Below are 17,564 nucleotides of genomic sequence, written 5' to 3' on the forward strand. Positions count from 1 at the left end.
GTTGATAACATTACAGCAATACAGTTACGGTTTCGTACTCACTGTAAGATCAAGTGTTTAACGTTTATGTTAGCTTATTGTTTTGAATAGAATGTTTGACTAGCACACTGGAGCTAGCCTCGGTAGCCGCCGCCATGTTGAATAGTGAAAGAACTACAAACGCAGAGGCGCCTCTCGGTGGCGTCACACCCGGTCTCGCCTAAAGCCCGCCCCTAGCTCACGCTGATTGGTGCGCCTGTGTGGCGGCCGGTTTGAATGCCTCTCTGAGGCCAGGGCCAGACTGAGGTGGATTGTGAATTTGTGGAACAATGCCGCCCCCGTCTGGTGGAGTCAGGCTAGGACAAACCAGCACGATGCAGTCAGTTACGTTACGTGGAGTTTGTGGACCAACTTTATCTGAACAGATGGCTCTGGATGTAACTAATTTGCTGCAAGCTAAACGTGTTACAGGTAAAGTGAACACCGTCGCTGTACGTTGTTGTTCTGTATTCAGAGTTGGCAAAGTCCACATAATATTCTGTGACTGTCAGAAAATATGTCAGGTTCAGCAAAGCACTGTGAGGTTTGTGCAACGCGAGGCAGAGATTTCTATCTGTCTCAGAATCATCACAGGGCAGTCGCTCGCTTTATCAGATTATTGTATTTATATTGTTGTGTGAATCAGCAACACGATGCCTCCTATCACAGAACTAGTTTTCTTCCAAATATACTACTGATCTTTTAAACCTGCCGCAAGTGTAGTCACAGCACAGGAGTGTAAACACGCAACATCAAAATCCTGGTGCCGCTTCGTCATTGTTAGGGAATGGTAAAAAAAACAAAAAAACTATAGCAGCACCAAACGTCCAGGACCTTATTAATTCCTGGTACCGACCAATCAGGAACCGGTACCAAATAATATTGGTGCTTGGTACCATCACTATCAGACAGTGCAACATTTTATCTTCCTGAGTAAATTCCTTTGTGGTAAAATGAATTGTTCTATCATAACTCCAATTCGAATACATATTCTGATGTAAAATGCACTTGGGACACCAGAGGTGTTGCTCAATGTAGGTGTTTCCAGACTTAAACGGGTGTGATGTGAACTCTGGTAGAACCTTGGCTTGTATAAGACGAATCAGCGTGACGTCACTTGCTACGCAGAAATGCGGAACCCTGCGGCAGTTATTCGTATGAGTTGAGCCAAACAAACGTTAATATCTCAAAAACTATACATCACCATCACTTATATTTTCATACATTCTGAGTGAGAGCAGAATTAGCTCAAGAATTTGATGTATAATATATGCATATCGTGTTAAAGTTGTGTGAACTGTCGCAGTTTTTAAAATGTAAACAGAGTCAGACACTCAAGCCTCCCAAAGCTCACGCTCCATAGGGTTCCATTGCTGTTCCCACCCAGTGACACAGTTTGTTTACCAAAATGCTGCTCGGTTGATCCCTCATAGCTTTCTGGAATTGATAAAACCCCAAATTCTGTGATTCACTCTCATCTGTTGCTCCAGTAGAGACAATTAGAGAGTTCACGTTAAATTAAGGTCAAGTTCCCAGTTACGGTGCAGTTAGGGCTAAGTTTCCCACCCAACTCAAATTCAACTTTTTATTACAATTATTTCCAGAGAAAATTGCCATATAAAAATATTGTCCCAATAAGAAGTGCATTCTGGACCTAAGGTCACAAACGTCAAGGCACAAACAGCAGATGTATTCATCTGGTTGGTTATAGAATGTGTTGAGGGGAAATGGAGAAATCCTGAGACAGAGATGTGACAGGCTGTCTGGTTTCAGATGGAAAGACTACAGTCTAGTAAGCCAGTAAGCCCTCCGCAATATTTCATGTAATGTTTTTGCTTTATTCTTTCTTCAGATTGAGTGGCTGCAGCTTATCAGAGACTGACTGTAAAGACCTGGCCTCAGCTCTGGAGTCCAAACCCTCCCTTCTGAGAGAGCTGGACTTGAGTTGCAATGACCTGCATGACTCAGGTCTGAATCTGTTCTGTGCTGGACTGGAAAGTCCAAACTGCAGACTGGAAACTCTCAGGTAAAATCAGTTTGCACTTTGCAGTTTTTCTCAGTTGATTCAACACATTTCTCATCTCTCAAAACAGGATTCCTGAATCTGCAAAGGTCGCCCTGCAGGTTTTACATAAGGATTTGGATTTTATTGATCGAGCTTCATATACACAGCAGTGAAGCTCAGTGACTGAGAGAAGATCATCCATGCTCTGATATCTTGTCATTGTTACTGCACCTCTCTCTGTTCCTCTCCAGCTGCTTCAGAATAGAGCAGCTGGATTTTAACCAGTAGGAAGGTGACCTCTTCATCTCCCCAGTTTTAACATAATGTCGTCTGGTTCCCAGTTAGATAGAAAATTCATTCATTAAAATGCTGCTGAACACATTTAAAGCAGGCTACTTTTGGTCCTGAATTTCACTGTGGAGCTCTTAGTTCCCTGTGAGCTGAGATTTCTAGGTCGTGACTTTCCTCCAGACTCAATACTGAAGGTGGTTTCACTTTAGTCCTCAGGCTTCCAGACTGTGGAAAGCCTTTCTGAGGTACTTAGGCTCCAGATTCACTATCATCTTTAAAACTCCTTGGAAAAGAAACTTTGATTGACTTGCTTTTGTCTCATTTTGTGTCACATGTTTTGTCTCTCCTGACTTCTTCATCTTGTTTCTCATGTTTGTATTTTATATGATAATATATATAATATATATGATAATAAGTGTTTCATAATTTATATCCACTTTTTTTTGTTTGTTTTTATAGCTCAATGTGCAGCGTAACAAAGCATGTGCAATTTGGAGCATTTATTTATCCAATCAGCTTACAGCACCATGTGTGAATACATGGTTAGCATGTGTGGCCCAGTGGGAATCAAACCAGTTTCCCTGTCAGTGTTGGTGCTCCAGTCTGCTTAGTATACAGCACCATGCAAACACACTGGACCTGCTTTAGACCAGGCCTCACCAATAAAGTCTGTCAGTAGAAATAATACAATAATGACATTAATGGTCAGCCTCATCAATAAAGTCTTGTCAGTACAAATAATACAATAATGACAATAAATATAAGGGTCAGTTAGCCTCATCAATAAAGTCTTGTCAGTACAAATAATACAATAATGACACAATATAAGAGAATAACATGTCTTCTTGTCCTTCAGGCTGAGTGTCTGTCAGCTGTCAGAGAGAAGCTGTGAAGCTCTGGCCTCAGTTCTCAGCTCACATGCCTCTAGTCTGAGAGAGCTGGACCTGAGCAACAATGACTTCCAGGATACCGGACTGATGCTGCTCTCAGCTGGACTTCGGAGTCCACACTGTAAACTGGAGACTCTCAGGTCAGGATCATTGTTACTGTTCAACACACCATTTAAATTATGTTCTACATGGGCATCCAGGTAGTGTAGCGGTAGATTCCCTGCCAACACGAGAGTCATCCACGAGAGTGCATCCACGTGTTACCTCCGGCTTGGTCGGGCGTCCATACAGGCATGATTGGCTGTGCCTGAGGGTGGGAAGCTGGATTGGGGGTATGTATCCTGGTCGCTGCACTCGCACCTCCTCTGGTCGGTCGGGACGCTTGTTCGGAGGGAAGGAAACTGGTGGGAATAACGTGACCCTCCCACATGCTACGTCCTGCCGGTGAAACTCCCTTGTCAGGTGAAAAGAAGTGGCTGGTAAATGTGCATGTGTGTCAGAGGAAGCATGGCGCTAGCCTTGGCTCTCCCCAGATTGGAAGAGGGTGGAGCAGTGACCGGGGCAGCCACTAGAGCAGCAGGGGGAATTGGCCAAGTACAATTGGGGAGAAAAATGGGGGGAAGGGGGGGGGACAGAAAAAAAATCTGCTCTGCACATGAATGTCAAAGAAAATATGTGAACCCTCATTTTCCCGCTGAAGTGATTTTTGAAACCAGCTGAGAAACCATCTTTCAGCTCTACTCTCTCTCCGCTGAGAGAATATTTCATTATTTCTCTCCACACTGCCTCTGTTGGTGAAACCTGAAGCAAAGGACACAATATGTTAAATTGAGTGCAGAACTGAAATGAAAACGCAAATATTGGAGACAGGTTTTTTTTGTATTATAAGTGATTTCAAAGCAGTTTATTAATGAGAACATCCAACATGTAGCTGGTTTTAATCAAAGAGTTTCCACTGAGAGCTATGATCTGTTTTTAGAGGGTTAGATTCAAAATAAATAAATGATAAACTATTAGTGCTGAGTGATGACGCTGAAAATGTTACAATACAAATGTTCATATCAGGCAGTGTTGACTTTCATAACTATGCAAAATCACTATTTCTCTAAGTTTAATTTTCCTCCTGAATAAAAGTTGAATAGAAGATCTGTCAAATTTAATTTAAAACACGTTTTTACTGACAGAATACTCGACTTAGAGTTTGAATGAGGAGAAAACAACCTGAAAACTCACATTGAACACGTTCAACAACAGATCCTCCTGGAAGTAGGGCTGGGCGATATGGCCTCTAAAGAATATTGCGATGTTTTTCGGCTATATCGCGATACACGATATATATCTCGATATTTTTGAAATCTCTCATAAATGCTCAATTTAACCCTTCAGGGTTCATACACATTTTGACCAATGGATTTCCATGACTTTTCCATAAGTTCTTAACCTGTATTTTATGCACACCTGGGGTAAAAAATAAGAAGAAAGGGCAGATAGTGAGCAAAGATGGATGATTTAATATTCCATAGCTCTGACCTACGCAAATCTGACATCACTATTCTGATATAGCCTAATATGATTGTTTTAGTAAAGTGTATCACTCAATAGTCGATACAAAAAATAATGGCTTTTATAGAACCGAAAGCCTAGCTGCTTAGTCTGCAGATAAAACATAAAAAATTACATTTAGACTCTTATTGGCATGACGGCAACATATGTGCGCATTCGTTTTCCTGATAGATCATGACAGCCCTGCAGCTAGCTACGTTAGCTTGCATGTAACGTTAACGTTAGTTGCTTTTGGAGACCGGAGACACAAACCCTGGACGTTTAATTTTGAGTAATGCATGAGGTTCTCTATGGTTTACGCCAGCTCTGGGAGTATGAAGTGCTTTAAATGCGGGGATTTTGGTCACAATAAGCTTGTGGAGCGCTGCTTGCTCTAGGTAGCCACAACCAGCTAGCTAACGTTAGCCCCCATCACAACAGCTAACGTTAACGCCAAACAAATCCGCTGCCTCCTCCCCACGTTGGTTTAGCGTAACGCCAGCTCAGACTTTCCCCTAATCTCAGAAACCTTGCGGGACATGTATTGCAAATCGCAATAGTGGTTGTTTTGTTATAATTTAACTGTCAACAGCCACAGTGGAGGCGGCCATGTTTCGCTAGCTGCGCCTCCTTGGGTTGGTGCGGACCATAGGTGCGGACGCGTGATTTCGAATGGCACATAGGTTAAGGACGGGTGTGTCTGACGCGGTTTGACGCGTTTGACGTATCCATGTGATTCCCCCTCCCTTCCTGAGTGTGACAGAGATCTCCCTTGAGAGAGAGAGCTGACAAGAGGAAACGTGAAGCGAGTCATGCCGGCGGCTTAAGTTATAAACAATGCGTGACAATTATACTCGAATGTTCGCGATATAGTCATTTCTACATCTCACGTGGCACAAGCCGCGATACATCGAGTATATTCGATATATCGCCCAGCCCTACCTGGAAGACAATACAGCAGCAACTGGTCAGCAGTTACATTACATTTCTTTTTGTGGTTCATACTCAAATTAATATTTACAGTGGCAGCGAGCTTCAGTTGGTGCTCTCAGCCGAAGGCCTTTCAGCTGCCAGCTGGCTGCCATGCAAAGAATTGGACTTTGTTACACCATAATGGACATTAAAGAAACTAATTACCTATATTGTTTATTAAGAGGTTGAATGGGTTTAAGTAATTATGTTACTAGCACTTGTGCACTTGAAAAAGTGCACAATTAAAATTGCACAATTATTGTTATAAGCAAATTTGTACATTAGATCCGAGGAAATGGCGGCCATCTTGGATTTAAGGTCAAATCTGACTTCCCCCCACATCTGAAAATAAACCTTATGGTATTCACTCACTATCTGATTTATGAAACTTTTATCCCATTTGTGAAAAGCAAAATAATAGGTGGTTTCACTGAGATTTCATAGTTTTTCCCCATCTAGACCACATAAAACCAGGTCCAGCTCAAAATACATTACACTTAGACCTTTCAAATCTGGGCTAGATTACCAAGGGGACCCGGCCGACACCCTCACCAAGAAACACTTTGAGATTTGGGAAAGTTTTATCAATGAGCACACTTGAACATTAGACTAGGGAGGAATGACGGCCATCTTGTATTTGAGGTCAAATCTGACTTCCTTCCACATCCGACAATAAACCTTATGGTATTGACTCACTACGTGAGAAATGTCATGCTTTTTAGACAAGGAGTGCACAAGTGTTATAAGCACATTTGTACATTAGACCCGGGGGAATGGCAGCCATCTTGGATTTGAGCTCAAATCTGACTTCCCTCCACATCTGACAATAAACCTTATGGTATTTACTCACTATGTGAGAAATTTCATGTTCCTTTCAAAAAGTGCACAATTCCTGTATTTTTGGGAGCTTATCCGCTCTACTATTTGAAACTGTGGCAGGGAATAAGTTAACACCAGCAAGACAATCACTTTTCTCTGTTAAAGGAGCAAAACTATGGAACAGTCTACCTACTGAGCTGAAAACACAACACGATTTTAATGTTTTTAACAGGGGTATTAAGTCATGGTTAAAAGAGAAACAACTGTGTTCTCACACTTAATACCCTTGTAGACCTCTGGTGGTACTCTGTGTATTATGTCTGTATTGTGTGTACATTAGGGCTGGGCGATATCTCGAATATACTCAATGTATCGCGGCTTGTGCCACGTGAGATGTAGAAATGACTATATCGCGAACATTCGAGTATAATTGTCACGCATTGTTTATAACTTAAGCCGCCGGCATGACTCGCTTCACGTTTCCTCTTGCCAGCTCTCCCTCTCAAGGGAGAGCTCTGTCACACTGAGGATGGGAGGGGGAATCACATGGATACGTTAAACGCGTCAAACCGCCTCACACACCCGTCCCCAGCAACCAAGGCGAAACATGGCCGCCTCCAGTGTGGCTGCTGACTGTTTCAAATTATAACGAAACAACCACTATTGCAATTTGCAATACATGTCCCGCAAGGTTTCTGAGATTAGGGGGAAGTCTGAGCTGGCGTTACGCTAAACCAAACGTGGGGAGGAGGCAGCGGATTTGTTTGGCGTTAACGTTAGCTGTTGTGATGGGGGCTAACGTTAGCTAGCTGGTTGTGGCTACCTAGTTCTAGTTGCAGGCAGCGTTCCACAAGCTTATTGTGACCAAAATCCCCGCATTTAAAGCACTTCATACTCCCAGAGCTGGCGTAAACCATAGAGAACCTCATGCATTACTCAAAATGAAACGTCCAGGGCTAACGTTACATGCAAGGTAACGTGAAGCTAACGTAGTCTATAATCTAAACGTAATCTATAAGGAAAACGAATGCGCACATTTACATAAAAGTCAACATCATCACATAGTGTCTTTTCTTTAACACATTGAGTGCCAAGGACGTCTGTGCACGTCCTAAAAAAAAGTAACGAGGAGTGCCAAGGACGTCTGTGGACGTCCTAAAATCATAATTCATATTATTCCATAATTCTGCTGTTTAAGGTCGTACCTAGCCAGTGAGCATGAATCCCTTCAAGGGATCACACGGCGCCACCTTAAACATCGTCACGGAACTGCGCCACCCACCTCAGATCCTTTACTTTGTGCAGGAGAAAGCGGAGAAAGCCGTGATCAAAGAGGAAACCGATGCATGCTTCAGCCAGAGCCGGTACAGATTGCTCTGTCTGCAGCGGAGAGTGGGCTCGGCTGCATCCGCGCTCACAACTGAGCTCTTATGCTTCTATCTATCTCCACACGATTTCCTGCCAGAAAGCCAGCATCTGAAGCCGAACGGCCAAGCCTTTTCGTTCAGTCGCGTTTGCCAGCGCGCATCATTTCCTTGATGCGCGCTGGGATCTGTCCGGGGCAAAAACGGAGTCGAGAAAACAAACTCTGTGCGTGTGGGAGGAGCCCGCAGCTCAGAGGTGGAGAGGGGGGGGGGGGGCACGCAGGCTGCACAGAAACCACACTACGCCACCACATCAGAAAACACCAGCCAGAGTCAGTGAATGTGCTCGAAATTAGAGTGCAAAAGGTATTCATAAAAGTGACTATATCTTGGAAAGTAAAAAAAACCGACAGAAAACCCTTGAAAGTGCACTTTTTTCAGAGGCTGCCATTTCATAATGGAACTGTCTAGAAACAAAAAAAATTATTTGGAAGAAGCAGGAGTGTTCAATGTTTCATTAAAGTCCAGCCCCGTCAATATAGCCATAATAGAAAAAATTCTATAGCTGTTTTCAACTGAATGGAAGTGAATCTGGCACAGGCTGCAGACAATTTTACTGAAGCGCTGTGGCACTCAATGTGTTAATCTAGAGGCATAATTTTTCAGTCAAAAGTGAGACGACACAGATATGATGGCGTATAGTGAGGCTTTCCATGCCTCACTATAGAACTGGCCCAATGCAAAATTCAGACAGCTTATATGTTGCCGTCATGCCAATAAGAGTCTAAATTGCCTTTTATGTTTTATCGGCAGACTAAGCAGCTAGGCTTTCGGTTCTATAAAAGCCATTATTTTTTGAGTGATACACTTTACTAAAACAATCATATTATATCACAATAGTGATGTCAGATTTGCTTAGGTCAGAGCTATGGAATATTAAATCATCCATCTTTGCTCACTACGGTACATAATAATAATAATACATTTAATTTATAAGGCGCCTTTCACGGCACTCAAGGTCGCCGTACAACAAGTAAAAACAGTTACAAAAATACAATCAAAACAGTTAAATTACATGACAGAAAAAAAGCACAGAGCTTGCAGCAGAGCAACCAGTGGGAAATGTGTCTCAGACATACGCCTGCCTAAACAGGTGTGTTTTGAGGTTTGTTTTGAATGAATTGATGGCGTCGATGTTCCTGATGTCGGGGGGAGGGAGTTCCAGAGGCGAGGGGCAGAGTGGCTGAATGCTCTTGCCCCCATGGTGGACAGACGGGCAGGGGGGACAGTGAGGTTGATGGAGGAGGCAGACCTGAGGGACCGGGTGGGAATGTTGAGGTGGAGGAGGTTGGACAGGTATGGGGGGGCGAGGTTGTGGATGGCCTTGAAAGTATGGAGGAGGATTTTATAGTCTATGCGTAGTTTGATGGGGAGCCAGTGGAGTTGGTGTAGAACGGGGGTGATGTGACTGATGACAGGGGTTCTGGTGATTATACGGGCAGCAGCATTCTGGACGAGTTGGAGCTTATGGAGGAGTTTGTGGGGGAGACCAAAGAGAAGGGAGTTGCAGTAATCCAAGGGGGAGGTGACGAGGGAGTGGACCAGGATTGCGGCGCTGTTGGGAGTGAGTGAAGGGCGGAGGCGGTTGATGTTGCGAAGGTGGAAGTAGGCGGACCGGATGGTGTTGTTGATGTGGGAATGGAATGATAGGGTGCTGTCGAGGACGACAGCACCTGACCTGCCCTTTCTTTCTTCTTCTTTTTTACCCCAGGTGTGCATAAAATACAGGTTAAGAACTTATGGAAAAGTCATGGAAATCCATTGGTCAAAATGTGTATGAACCCTGAAGCATTGAGCATTTATGAGAGATTTCAAAAATATAGAGATATATATCGTGTATCGCGATATAGCCGAAAAACATCGTGATATTCTTTAGAGGCCATATCAGCCAGCCCTAGTGTACATTGTGTGTACTGTATTGTATGTACAGTACATCCTTGAATATTTGTATGTATAGCTTTCCTCATGTGGTTTTATATTTGATTGTTTCTTTTTGGGTATGTCCTCTGGGGTGTATTTTAGTGACTTTCTGTATAGTGACTTTCTAGTCAATACATTTGTATGTATAGCTTTACTCTTGTGGTTTTTTTATATTTGATTTTGCTTCTTTTTGGGTATGTCCTCTTGGGTTGTGTTTTGGTGTAGGAGTCGCCTGTGGACAGGCATACATGTATGTTACATCTCCAATGCTCTGTGATGTCCATATCAAATAAACTTAACCTAACCTAACCTATGTGTGTTTTCCTGTGTGTGTGTGTGTGTGTGTGTGTGTGTGTGTGTGTGTGTGTGCGTGTGCGTGTGCGTGTGTGTGTGTGTGTGTGTGTGTGTGTACGTACGTACATGTATGTACATGCGTGTGTGCAGGCTGTCAGGCTGTCTGCTCACAGAGGTTGGCTGTGCTTCTCTGGCCTCAGCTCTCAGCTCCAACCCCTCCCATCTGAGAGAGCTGGACCTGAGCTACAATCATCCAGGAGCCTCAGTGAAGCTGTTGTCTGCTGGACAGTGGAGACTCAGGTATGGAGAGGGACCATCTGCTAGAAGACTGAGAGTCACACACATTTTTTGCAGCATTTGTAGGTTTTTTATAATTTTATACAGGCTGAGAATGGTAGATGTGTCTAAATAAGGGTAAATTGTAAAATGTATAAATTTCCCAACACACTGGTAAATGTGGATAAACAAGCAAGCCCTGCCTGGAGGTGTGAGTGACATGACTCGAGTGTGTCTTTAGTGTTTCGGAAAAGACTAAAGACACACCTTTTCATGCTCCATCTGGGCCCTTCTTGAACTAACTTCTTTCTCTCTCTAAAAAAAAAAGTGGGAAAAAAAATACGAACTTAACTTTACCACTATTCCTTCAGATGTTGTAGTTGTCATAGACTGTGTTGCATAGTTGATTGCTCCATTGCTGACAAAAATGTGTTATTGTAAGTTGCTTTGGATAAAAGCGTCTGCCAAATGACGTAATGTAATGTAAATGTAATGAGTCAAACCACCATCCAGCTGTATAGCTGCACCAGGCAGAGCTGAGCTGAGTGGGTCCAGCTGGACTATAGCTGCACCAGGCAGGGCTGAGCTGAGTGGGTCCAGCTGGACTAACTGGCACCAGGCAGGGCTGAGCTGAGTGGGTCCAGCTGGACTAGCTGCACCAGGCAGAGCTGAGCTGAGTGGGTCCAGCTGGACTAACTGGCACCAGGCAGGGCTGAGCTGAGTGGGTCCAGCTGGACTAACTGGCACCAGACAGAGCTGAGCTGAGTGGAGCAAAATAGAAATGAGAAAAATGAATAGAAATTCAAATCAAGCTGTCAAGCTGAACACAATGTCAGCAGCCGACAACTTGTTTCCACAGGGAGAGCTGCTGGCCAGCATGGAGAAATAAGGCCAGTTTCCACAGGGTTTTCCACAGGGAGAGCTGCCGGACATAGTATATCAGAATCGGATCGGATGTGGATCGGTGCATCCCTACCTTTAACATCTTCTGGTCAAGGGCTGGTCAGAGTCAGCTGTTTGGCGTTCACTCAACATGAACATCTTATCATTTAATCAAACCGTGCCTCTGACCAGACAACAGAGAATGAGCTCCACGTCTGCATGTGATACATGATTCAGATGTAACGTCACATGATTTAGCACATTATACAACAACAATAACACAATTGGATCTCTTTGGAGGCAATCTCTGTTTATTCTGACAAAAGCAAGCAAATAATAACAATATCCTCTAGTCAAGCGTGAAACTCTAACATTGCACTGACAGATTACCTTCAAATTCACCAGCCATTAATGTTAAATAGTAAATCATTGTATTGTGTAGCAGCTTTTTGGCTGATATGTTATTGCAATGATCCCGGGTTAATGACTAAACTCATCAGCTATGTGTACTTAACTTTAGACGTCTCAGAAGAGCATACGAGTAACACCTAATGAGCCACATGCAGATTAACACTTTAAACGTAAATATGACAGCATTGTGCCTGTTGGGTCTCCATAACGTTAGCCTCCATGGTGCTCGCCGCTCGGTCGGTGTCATCAGATCAGTCCAGTCCACAGTCCCTAATGGACAGCAATACTGTGTTATTCTATTCATCACTGTTAACGTTACACATTTACAGTTGCAGTTATCTAACGGAGCCAAGCATGGTGGGAATTAAGCCCCTCCCACTGGCCGTGATGCCCTGAGATCCCTAAGGCCACCTTGGCAGTGCCCTGCTACCAGACTGCTAATGTAACCTGCCTTATGCAAAGGATGTGTCATTGGCTCATTTTAACACACGTTTCAGAAAAATCACTCTTCATGATGTCAATAAAACAATGGCCTTTGTGTCCTGGCATGTGGTCCTAACAAAATTGCGACACAGAAGGTCCCCCCCCCCCCCCCCAGATTTTCATAATGCTGGCGCTGTCAAATTAATTTACACCTGGTTATCCACCTCAAATAGTGACAGAAGTGAATTTAATGATGAAATAGTGTGTGAAAAATGTAAAAAATATACCGTGTTGGACAATGACTTCAGTCTCCACCTGAAGAGTCACAATGCATTATGGGGGAGATGAGTGTATAGACCAAATCAGCGGGATGTTTACATTTACTTCCGGGTACCCCTGAGGTCCACACATTATAATGGCGGTGGACGGCACAAACTGACGTGTTGAAGACAAAAACAGACAAAGAAGACAAAAATGGTTCGTCCGTGTTGTGTTGTTGTTTAATATCATTCATAACAACACTTTCACTAACGTTAGTGGAGACCAGACTAGCTAATTTACCTGTTGGACCAGACCAGAGTAGACTTGAAGCTAAATTAAATTAACGTGGCGTCGGTAGCTCTGTCTGTAACGTTAACAAGTCTGCAAAAAAACAGCGAGTTTGACAGACAAACAAACGTTATTAGCTAGCTAACACTACATAAAACAAACACAGAAGAAAGGCTAGATACGTCGGACAAGCATGTTTACCAACCGTTTAACCATTTAAATTGAAAGTAGTCGGCCGAAAACAGCGAGAGGGTTTGACAGCATTTATATGACAACACGCACATTTAAACCTGCCGCCTTCCCCAAGTGGTACCCGGAAGTAAATTTGTTTACATGGTGACGTCACGGTGATTTGGTCTATTGAGTAAGCCCCGGTCTGTACTCAGAAATTCTTGTGAATATCTCACCTACACAAAATTAATATACTGTACAGTGTGAACACACTACCTCTTCAATTGGAGTATCAAAAGTACGCTGAGTACTATCCGAACAGGCCCATTGACTCTGATTCATAAAGTTGAAGCTGAGGAATATTGTTTGATGTTGAATGGAGGATATGAATCACAGCGTCTGGAAAATCCCTCCTATGGAAGTTTATGAAGGTTATTTGTTCATGATCAAAGAGATGATGCTGTCTGATTTTATTTACCCCCCTCCCCCACAGTGTGGACCATGATGCAGTGCGGTGGTTGAAACCAGGCCTGAGGAAGTGTAAGTGTGTATTTAGTTTGATTCAGTTTCTATTGAAATAGAAAGCTAATGTGTGACATCTATTCATTCAAATCCTATTCTGAAACAAGATGGCTGAAACAAGAAATGAACAGTCAGTCTGTTAATACCATAAAACTTCAATTAAAAGCCAAGTCCCATATAGACATCAGTCCCTTTTACTGGCCGGATGTCGCTACACGTTTTGAAAAATAAATGCCCGCCTCAGTATTTATTTATTTATTTATTTATTTATTTATTTATTTATTTATTTATTTATTTATTTATTTAACTTGCATTCAAACGTCAGTCCCATGTCAGATCACCACAGAGAGAAAAACGTCCTGAAATTCAAGCGGTATTTTTCTTTTCTTTTTTGATGATCAAAAGTCAGAATCAGCAGCAGAGACATTTCTCCATTGATTCCAATAGAGAGAGAGAGAATGGTGAAAAAATTAAGTTGATCTATGCAGTTTGGCTTTCAGCAATTTACTGTTGTTAAGATTATTCAAGATGATGATCAGCGTCATGTTAGTTGATAGTTGATTCACTTCACATTAAAACATGGTCAAAAGCAGCCAATAGGCTACATTCCATACTTTGATTGAGCACAAATTGGCTTCATTAATCAAAATCCATTACGAGCTCACAGCAGCATTTGACTGCGTTCCACTTGACTCACTTGCTTATTGTAGAATCTCCCATTCGTCTCCTCTGTCTCTCCTGCGCTCTTTTTAAAGGAAATCAAGGAAATCCACTTCCTTCCTCTTCAATCCATTCAGTCTTAAATAGGTGACTTGACTAAACCTCAACATATAGACAGTTTTCACAGAACTGTGTTGCTGCCAGCTATTGTATTAGCAAACACTGTAACAGGAAGTATAGGGGTAATTTAGAATGTTTATGTTGTCTGTGTGGGTCAGGCTTTTTAAAGGCCGGCACCAAACCAAACCGTTAAGAGAGCCAGCTCGCCCTGTTAAAATATGTGACAATAGCGACCCCCAACCCAACCTGGCAGCCTGCAAACTACAATCTAATTTAACTCTCGATTATAGGGAGGAGACTGGAGATGATGGAGGCATTTTAATGATGCTAGCAATTCTAAGAGACTCTAGAGACGATGCGCCATGGGCAGAACATGTTGTGGGATTTGATTATGTCACGGTTTGTGTTACAAATCGCTGATGATGTCACGATTTGCTAACACTGCCCGCCTTAGACAATTTTAATGACTCTGGAGACAATGTGCCATGGGCTCAACATGTTCTGGGATTTATGATGTCACAATATGGGTCACAAATCAGTGATGATGTCACTGAGTAGCTCACACGCTCAATTTCTAGGGTGGAGACTCTGGAGACGATGCGCCATTCGGACGAGGCCTCAAATGTTACGGTCGCAAATGGATGTATATATTTTCATTAAGTAATTTTGGCATCGTTTGTTGTCTAGGGGTGAAACATACATCTTCCATGCTAACCATATAGCACACATAAATGGTATATCAGTTTACCTCGACCCTCATAGCTGTTGACCAACCCTCTCTCTCGGTCAGGCTCACTTGGCCCGGCGCCCAGGCATCGTTGTATTGGTCTGGAAACCAACGTGAACAGGCGAATCCGTAGATTCCAAAACAAATGTCATATACTAATTTGAATTAAATTGCACAATGGATACTGTAATCTCCATGCATAATTTGGACATCTCCACACCATCGCATCCAGGGTTGGGTAGGTTACTTTTAAATAGGAATCCCTTAAAGTTACTTGTTACTTGTTAAAAATTGTACTTAGTAACGTAATCCGATTACCACTATTTAAAAGTAAAGTAGGGATTACTTTCAGTTACTTTTGGATTACTTTTTTTTTTTTTTAATCCAGGAATGTCCCATTGGGATACAAGATCTCTTCTTCCAGGGAGTCCTGGTCAAGAGTCCTGGCTAAAACCCTTATTTAACTAGATGAAGCATGTTTTACCATTGATAACCAGATAAGAATGTTTATACCAACATGAAGTTAAGGAGAATACAACAAGAGTTATTTTTAAGACCACTTTAATTTACGTTATGGGTATTTTTCATGATGTGGAGTGGAAGACGCAGCTTGTTGCTTTAATCTTGAAACACGAAGTGAAATGCTGTAAGCACTTCTGCCCTGTTGACTCCACGCCTGACCCAACTTGCTGCAGCTTTGCTCCGACTGTCCGACATCCGTGAAAAATAGAAGCCTTGCATATCTTTTTCGGAGAGCTCCGGATCGTCGGAGCTGGGACGGAGTAGACACGCAACGCAGCGGAGTAGGTGGGAGTTGACACAATTAGAGTGGAAACGTATCGACTCCGAAGCCGTACCGCAGCGCAGACGGACCGAACACGGACTCAGTGGAATGTGGCCCTAAGTGAAAGTAAAAACCTCTTGCCCCATGCCGACTAGAGCAGCGTTTGTCAGCAGCACGGGTATCAGGCGGATACATTCAATGCCACTGCCTGGCAGCTCGTAGCTGACAGCCCCACACACAGCCCCACACACAAGCGAAGCGCCTATACTGAAATAGAATCCATGTGGAAGGCGCTTGATCTGTCTAAACAAAAGTGCTGTTGCTCCGCCTCGCTCGTCCTCGTCACAGTCAGTCACTGGCACCAGGCTACACCGTTTCTTGTTGTTATTTTGTAAAATGAATGAAGAGGCAAGGGCGAATGTAATCCCGCCTGTAACGTCGTTACTATACCCCCGTTACTGTAATCTAGATTACACATCTTAAAATGTACTGTGACAGATTACAGTTACCGTTTTTTTGTAATCAGATTACGTAACGGCGTTACATGTAATCCGTTACTCCCCAACCCTGATCGCATCATACATCACATCAACACCATCGCATACCAATACCACTGTGTTCTATAACTGTCACATCCTCGCTCTCTCTCTCTCTCTCACACACACACACACACACACACAAACACACACACACACACACACGCAAACAAACAAACACACACACACACACACACAAACACACACACACACACATGCAAACAAACAAACAAACACACACACACACACACAGACAGAGGGGCGCAGAGCAAATGAATGGGCGTTCCCAAGTCATCTGCTATTCTCCGTGATGCGCAGAATGTCACTTGCGCTCGCGCAGCAACAGTGATTCATGCAGGATTAACTAAGAGGATGAATTAATTAAATGATTCAAAGACGTGGTGAGCTTGGTGAGGCCGTTAACATCCACACAACCAATCAGTGTTGCTTCTTTCATTCCCTCCAATTCATTTGTGTAAATGCCAGGTTGTCCGTGTGCATCAGACATATCCAAAACACAGCGGTCATTATAGATACATCTACTAATCCTTTGTAGGTTAATACAACAGGGCTTATTACATTGTAGCCTATATATTAATATCATCACTCTGTTTAGGCTAAAACATATGTTGTGCCTAATCTAATGTCCACATTCTAACTGCACGCTTACTGTAATTAGAGGTTGCCTTCATCATAGGCTATAACATACACATGTAAACAATGTGTGTTTCTTTAAGGGATGTGTGAGAATTTAATTCTAGCCTATTTCAGTATATCTAAATGGTCCACGTGTGGGGATCATCTTAATAGGCTGTATCATGCATGCAGGGAAAGAGGTTACTTACTGTAGGCTATCAGCCAACACAAGTCATCTACTGTTAATACACTACAGGGGCCAGTTGCACCAACTGGTCTTACACTGGTCTTAAGCTAAGTTGGTCGTAACTTTACGACCTAACAGCTACGCCGGTTGCACCAAGACGGCTTAAGCCTTCTTTTCAGCCAGTCTCTCTCCCTCAGTCTCTCCCCCCCTCTCTCTCTCCCCCTCTCTCTCTCCCTCAGTCTCTCTCCCTCAGTCTCTCTCTCCCTCAGTCTCTCTCTCCCTCAGTTGCTCTCGTCTCCCTCTCTCTCTCCCTCTCTCTCCCTCAGTCTCTCCCCCCCTCTCTCTCTCCCCCTCTCTCTCTCTCTCCCTCTCTCTCCCTCAGTCTCTCTCTCTCCCTCAGTCTCTCCCGCTCTCTCTCCCTCAGTCTCTCTCCCTCTCTCTCTCCCTCAGTATCTCTCCCGCTCTCTCTCCCTCAGTCTCTCTCCCCCTCTCTCTCCCTCAGTAT

The 17,564-nt window shown here is 43.3% G+C and overlaps 1 protein-coding gene across 1 annotated transcript in view; it reads left to right on the forward strand.

The window, feature by feature from the left end:
* Positions 1–353: 353 nt before the first annotated feature.
* The window catches only part of LOC310791606 (intermembrane lipid transfer protein VPS13C-like), a gene marked incomplete at both ends in the record, with an annotated part of 155,036 nt that continues 137,825 nt past the window's right edge, over positions 354–17,564 (forward strand). The window contains 3 exons of the mRNA XM_083653271.1: positions 354–358; positions 1,871–2,044; positions 3,243–3,344. Of these exons, the coding sequence (XP_083509397.1) occupies positions 354–358; positions 1,871–2,044; positions 3,243–3,344 (281 nt within the window). The remainder of the gene's footprint in view (positions 359–1,870; positions 2,045–3,242; positions 3,345–17,564) is intronic.

This window comes from Poromitra crassiceps (assembly GCF_964638095.1).
Source record: "Poromitra crassiceps genome assembly, chromosome: 16".
Lineage (NCBI taxonomy): Eukaryota > Metazoa > Chordata > Actinopteri > Beryciformes > Melamphaidae > Poromitra > Poromitra crassiceps.